The sequence below is a fragment of the Podarcis melisellensis genome, assembly GCF_964234715.1.
Source record: "Podarcis melisellensis genome assembly, chromosome: 2".
NCBI classification, from domain to species: Eukaryota; Metazoa; Chordata; class Lepidosauria; order Squamata; family Lacertidae; genus Podarcis; species Podarcis melisellensis.
In genome coordinates, this window is record NC_138529.1 from 60,287,075 (window position 1) to 60,294,192 (window position 7,118).

Consider the following 7,118-nt stretch of genomic DNA (forward strand, 5'->3'; position numbering starts at 1 on the left):
ATGGTCAGGCATCAAGGATGCTCCCACCCTCCACTTGGGGAAGACACGTCTCTCAAAAAGAGATCAGAACAGTCTCTCTCCAGCAATTCCGTTTTTCAGCTAGGGCTGCCAAGAGAGAGAGATGCCCTGAGTGAGGCTTTCCAAAGGCAGAAAGTTTACTGTCACATCAACTTTAAAACTTTGACATGCTTAATTTCCTCCCCAATCCCGATGCGGCTGACAACTGAACGAAGCTTAAAAGCTTGTGGTTAGCAGTCACAATGGAAAGGGTTATTATTATTATTATTATTATTATTATTATTATTATTATTATTATTATTTTAAAAAATCCATGTCAACCGCTTGACCCAGTTCCCCCTCTCCTACTTTAATTTAAACAACAGCAGGGAAGAAAACTTAAGGCTCTGCCAGGTGTTTTATTCCGCACATGGAATTCCAAGAATTGACACGCTCAGCTCGGATCTTGCCATATGCGCCCGACTGTAAACAGAGTTCATTCGAGGTTCCCACTTCAGCGGGAAACTCTCCCCGTCCCGCGTCCCTCTCTCAAGAGATCTAGCGCGATCCAAAAAGCGATTTCTTCTCCCACCCCGCGCCCCACGGGACAGCACTCCAAAAGTAGCCAGCCCCACGTGGCGGCGCGAAGAACCCCCTCCGAGCCCTTCGGTCCGCGTGGCGCAGAGAAGTCTGGCTGGCGGAAAGGAGGGGAAAGTTGAGCGAGAGCGAGAGAGCACCCCAGCCGGGAAGACCCGGACCAGGAGGTGGCGGCGGCTCTCCCCGGGGCTGGGCCCCCGCAGCACTTACCTCCCTGCCCGGGACTCTGCGGGGCCCCCGGGGCCAGAAGGAGCGCCCACGAGCAGCAGCAGCAGCAGTAGGCGGCGGCGGCGAGGAGCGCGGCGATCCCGCCCGGAGGACCCATCGCAGGCGTCGCGCAGCCTGGGGAGGCTGCCGAAAGTGCCCTGCAGGGGGCTCCGGCCACATTGGAGGGCAGCCGGCGCCGCCCTCTTGCCCGCGGCGGGGAACCCTCAGCCCTGCCGGCGCTCGCCCTGGCGCATCCGCCCTCCTCCTGCTCTTCTCCAGCGCTCGCTGAGCGGCCGCTCTCCCCGCCGAAGGCAGCAGAGACACCAGCAGGCGGCTGGCTGGGAAGCGCGCGGCGTGCGGGAGGGAAGTCCGCCTGATTGACAGAGGCGCTGCTGCTGCCGCCGCCGCCGCCGCCGCCGCTTCTGCTGCACAGCCCAGCCTCGCCTGGCCTGGCTCCGGGGAGGCGGTGGTGGCGACGTCGGCGTCGGGCGCAGCAGCTCTGCCCTTTGCTTGGAGCCTCGTGGCTCCCGGCGCCCGCTGGGACCAAAGTCTGCAGCCGCTTCCCGTTACGGGACACTTTTCTCCGCCACGGCTTAGAGGCGGTTCCTGCGGGATCCTGACCATTCCCCGCCCAAGCCAACAAAACCCTGGCTCTGCTGCTCGGAGGAGAGAACGCACAGGAGGGATTGCACCAAAAGAAAGGGAGAGACAAACACACCTCGGAATCTATGAAGTTGTTCGGCTGCTGCTGAAAGGAAGCTCCTGATCTAGCAATCTCCCCCCCCCCCCTTTCCTGGGATCTATAGTCTGTTTGGAACGGGTGCGCCTGATTTCCCCCAAACTCAGAGATGTGTTTGCTCTCATGATCACCCCCACAGAATAAAACTTTGGCAATCTTGTGGTGTTGGGGCTTCTTCCTCCCCACTCACTGCCCAAGAACCCCTCTTATGTTCTGTGGATCGTGGTGATTACCTCAAGTTTTTAGATTCCCCTGGACTTTGCATCTGACTGCACGTTGCACCAAACATTCTGGGACCCCTAAGATCTTGGTTTTGGGGATCCCAGCCTACAGCAGGGAAAACCCTACCACCTCCTGAAGGTTTATCAGCCCACCCCCTATATTTCAAAACTTAATAGTGTTTCCTTGTTCTGCATGGAGAATCCGCCTGCCCTATCCTAGGTTCACACACAACCAAACTTTCAACAGTGATCTTTCCTACACTTTAGTTAGAGGAGTAAGTCCTGCAGAATTCAGTGGGGCAGTTCTCCGTAAACACATCATAGGATTGGAAGAATAAAGAGCTGGAGGCAAACGGGGAGAGAGGGAGCGGGCAGAGATCTTATAAGGTGGGTTCAACTTAATTCACTCTTCCTCATTTCACAGTCTTCTACCGATCAAATTTGCATTTTAAAACAAATGGAATCACACCCAGATCATTGCTGTGGCACTGAATTAATTACTTTAGACTGCAGCAGGGATCCTGCAGAATCTCAATACTGTTCATTTGTAGCCTAAGATTTTTCTTCACGTTGAAATGCCTGCATTAACTATAGTGGTACATGCTTAATTCTCTTCCCCATTGCTATACATTCTTTGAGTGTGATCCAACCAAAGTAAAATACTTTTGAGCCCCACTGGTTTTAAATAACATGCTTAAATTATTGTCACTGAAGCCCAGGGGACTTCAAACAGTCTAGCATCCTAAGCACATTACAGTAACTTGGAAGGAAGTCTCTGAGTTTTATGGAACTTCTTCCTGGAATAATTTCATTTAGGTTACTTAACTTATGTGGGTTCATAGCCCTTCATTTAGCAACAACCAGTTGCCTTTGGTTTAGTATAAGGTTACCGGATTTTTTTTCAATGAATCCGGGGACACTTTTCAACTTCAATGGATTTTGTATAGGGACTGATTTGTAAATCTGGGGACTGTCCCCAGGAAACGGGGTAACCTTAGTAGTGATTCTTTCTAAACTTGGGTTTTATAAGACACCTGGAATGGGTTTTCCCCAGAAGAGGCAGTAGTTTCTTCTCTTGCCCTCTTCTCTGCCTGCTCCAGTTTTAGTCCCCTCCCCCACACTTTTGGTTTAGACTCCAAGCAAAATTGTATCCATGCCTCATTGTTCTGAGCTCTCTCTTAACACACATCTACATAAAGTTTGGCAGAATATTGTCAGAGAAACAGGATTTTTATTCCTTAAAAATACCTTGAAAACTCAACCATTTGATAGAAATTGCCCAAGTCCAACTTACTTAAGATATTAACAGTGCTTTAATGTATTCACAGGGCTGCATGTGCATTATCTAGTTATAATGTTAGGAATCTGATATGAGAAATTGTAGTAGAAGTTGCTCCCAGTACCAGTCACCACATGGAAGCAGCTTAAGGTCCAAATAGTTGACTGTTGCAGAAGCTAAGGCTCAGTAAAGCATTTCCAAACGTAGATATATACAGCTCTTAGGCTTTTGTAGATACAGATACATACAAGTAGAAAGTATCTCTGTTGTTCCAAATAAACTCCAGCAATTCAAGATGTAACACTGGACAAATTACACCAAGAGACTAACTAAATCATAGACTAACCAACTGAGCTGACATACATTAATCATAGATATAGTCAGTGCATTGGGTCATTACCAACTGACCTTACACCTGCGATTACCTCATCCATTGGGTGATTTATGCTCATGTAGGAAATTAACCCTTATGTTTAATTACTCCAACATAGCCAGCCATTTGCCTACATCAGCAGCCCCAGCTGGAGCTTCCAAACCAAGTCCAAGGGCAGTCCCACATACAGCACATTGCAGCAATCCAGGATGGGATCATAGGTTGAACCTTCCCTCCCTGTACATTGTGGTTCTGATTCACAAGAGACCACCAGCACCACCCCAAGTTTACTATTATAAGAGTAGCCAAGAAGTTAGTTAGTTTGACTTTCAGAGGTTGGATAAAGTCTCAGAAACCTGTGCTTTTTGGCACCACAAAATCAGCTCTAAGGCTGCTAATTCAAAGTGTTCAGAAATGATGTATCAAATCACCCAAAAGCACTGTACTTTTTTTTTTTTACAATGGGTGCTTTGTATTCATGTTTCTTTCTAAGCCTTCTGAGTACCCTGCAAAGCCACAAAGGCTAGATGCTTTAAAAATAATAATTATAAGATTCTGTCAATCATACTCCCAGCCTCTTAGAAACCCCTGAAATTCTGAATCTCACCAATTAAACAACAGATGCTGCCAGCTCTGCTCTGGTGCTCTGTCCATGCAAGATAACTATGTTACTCTCAATTTAGCGGGTAAATTTCTGCTTCTGCCCTTCTGGCCTGTCACTTACAATCCCTCAATCACTTTTCCTCTAGTCAATACCCCTAATTTGTGAGGAGTTTCTCTTGTAGTGGTCTGTCTCCTATCTGAAACGGATACATTCCCGAGTTACAGGATGAGCTACATCCTTGTAATTTTTCATCTTCTGTAGCATTTGGCTCACTTGCCTGGACCCAGTTTAATGGCCCATATCAAATGCTTGATCTTAATTGTCCCTCTATGTTTCATCTCCCATCATCGTTCATAAAATATCGTTGTTACCTTATCTTTCATCAGCCATCTGTATTTAATGATGGGTATAATTGTTTTTTGATGACTGGTACAACTCCCTACCCCACTCAGTTCCTAATGTGCTGCTGATTTACTGCCTTGGTATTAATATTCCAGCCCTGTGATGTATCTCAGGATGTTTTAGAAATATCTGCTTCCCTTGTATAAATATTTGGATTAATTTAGCTAATTATCAGTGGAGCATTTGATTATCCTGCTAGGAAATGTTGCTATTTGCTGCTGCTGCCTTCTTGATTATATCTTTATTTAGTCAATGAGAGACAGATAACAAGACAAAGGGGTATTTTTTTTGGGGGGGTGTAACAAAAAAAAAATTCAGTGAAGATTTTACATAGAAAGAATTCCTTGGTCCATCTCAGGAACAGTGCCTTATATTAAGTCAAACCATTGGTCCATCTAGTTCAGTACAGTCTACACTGACTGACAACAGCTCGCCAGGGTTTCAGACAAGGTGATGCCAGGCTTCGTCCTGCTAGCAACCCTAATTTTGGATGAGAAAAGGGAACGGCAGTAGAGCTAGAATTCTAAGACTTCTGTTTTACATAGCAAGACCCCAATTCACAAAACAACAGACAAAGGTGCACTGCCAGCTGGAGAGCACAGGCACCATTGTAGTCACTTCTTAGGCAACCAGGTCCAATGGCACACTACTGAAAGGATGCTAGCCAGTGGGGACGGGAACTAGCTTAGTGGTAGAGCATCTGCTTTGCATGCGGAAGGTCCCAGGTTCAATCCCCAGCATCTCCATGTAGGTCTGGGAATGTTCCTTGCCTGGAAACCTGGTGGGTCCATCACCAGTCAGTGTAGACACTGCTGAGCTGGATAGGCCAATGGTCTGACATGGAACAAGGCATCTTCCTATGTCCCTATGATGACTTGCTGAAGGACCAGCCAACCACTCACTGCAAGCTGCTTTGTGTGTGGGAACCAATGCTGCCAATGCTAGTCTTTCTCAATCCTGGTATTTTGATCATAGCACAGCAGCTACGAGGTACACCAGAGTCAGCAGCATCAAGCTGTGGTTCCAGCCTCCCAGCCCAGCTCTGCAGACTCAACTTCCAGTTGCACAGTGGTTACACTGCCTGACTCCTATTGCTCCTAGGACTCTCGCAGGACCATAAACAGTTCCTGCTTCTCCAGCTACAGTGGCTGCCTTCTTCCAGTCAGTGGGGCCCACACATTGCTGTGGCCTATGGAGGAAGGGCCAGAATCGCTTTGGTGGTGGGGGTTTTAAGTCTTGGCTATTCTCCCATACTTTAATGCTTGAATCTTGTGTCTTGTCCTTGCCCCCACCCCACTTGCTTTCGTGCTTGTGTGTGTGTTATACAGAATAATTGTGCTGACGAGCTATAGTTCAGCTCTAGGAAAATGTCTGATAAAGCAAAAAGAAAGAAAGAAAAGCAGGGGATCTTCTCATTGAATAGGTTTGCCTTGGGTTCCATGGCAGGAGAAAGGCCATAATACTGTATAAATAAAATAACTGACCTCACTAACCCAACTATTTCTTAAATAATAAGCACTCTCCTAAAAGTGACATCTGCATTAGCTTTCCTCTTATTTCTTTTAAAGTTTTAGGCCATTTCCTCATTGCTTGCATTTTCTGCCTGGAGACTCAGGTACAATTGTGTGGTTTTGGTTTGACTTTGTTGGGAAGACAGGATCTGGGGAGGGGGAGCTTGACAAGAAAGGAGCTTGACAAAATGTGGCTTTTGGCACCTTCAGAAAGCAGCCATTTACCGGTATATGACAGCAGCAGGGGCCGACTCCAAAATAAGTCCTTAAAAATTAGGCTATGGTGCCCCAGAGCACATAACAAAGGCTGAGTGGGTTTTTTTGTTTTGTTATGAAGAGAGACATTATTTCTGTGGTCCTTTGGGTTGCTTCATAATGCAATGCTTCTAGTAGCACCAGAACAATGGCCACCACATTCACACATGGCCATTCTCACACCTAGCTGTCCAGCACAGCTGTTGAATCAAAGTGCTACAAAACAGCCTCTTCTGTCTAGTCAGACCTGGAATTTGTCCTTACTGTGCTGCTGGCTTTCTGCCTTTCTGTTGTCTTGTAGGCTATCAATGAGGTCAGAATGTTATATTTTTGGGAGAGTGGCCACCCCAAAATGGCTCCAGAATTGTTAGTAGGAGCATGGCAGGAGAGTAGGGTCATCATGTTATTAGTTTAAATAAGTTATTATTTAATAGGCATTTGAATTCTTTCTTTCTTTAAATGAGGACCATCATTTTATTTGCTTCCTCTATTTTTGTCCTGCCCTTCCTTCAAGAAGTTCAGGGTGGGCTACATGGTTGCCCCTCCCAGTTTATCCTCACAACAAGCCTGTGAGGTAGATTACATTCATACCACCCATTTAAGACCCATTATTTTAAAGCACATATAAGGCATGTGACTTCTACCAAAGAATCTCGGGAACTGTAATTTACTCCACATGGAGCTTAACTCCAAGTGCTCTTAACAAACTACAGTTCCAATGATTCTTTGGCAGAAGCCAGGTGATTTAAATGTATGATGCAGAACTGATGGTTGAGGGAGAGTGCGAATGTCCCAAGGTTACCCAGTGAGCTTCATGGGTTCCTCCTGGCCCTGTACTCTTCATAAGTCACTGCAGCATCCCAAAAGAGAAACATCATTCCTGCTCAGCTTCTCCATGCTGTGCTGCTATGAAATGCACAGGAGGAGCACATA

General features: G+C 46.6%; 1 protein-coding gene across 1 annotated transcript in view; it reads right to left on the minus strand.

Annotated features, from left to right (window-relative positions):
- The window catches only part of ADAMTS2 (ADAM metallopeptidase with thrombospondin type 1 motif 2), a 204,244-nt gene extending 203,294 nt beyond the window's left edge, over window positions 1-950 (minus strand). Inside the window, exon 1 of the mRNA XM_081900570.1 lies at window positions 805-950. Within this exon, the coding sequence (XP_081756696.1) occupies window positions 805-919 (115 nt within the window). The 5' untranslated portion in view covers window positions 920-950. The remainder of the gene's footprint in view (window positions 1-804) is intronic.
- Between the last annotated feature and the right edge of the window lie 6,168 nt (window positions 951-7,118).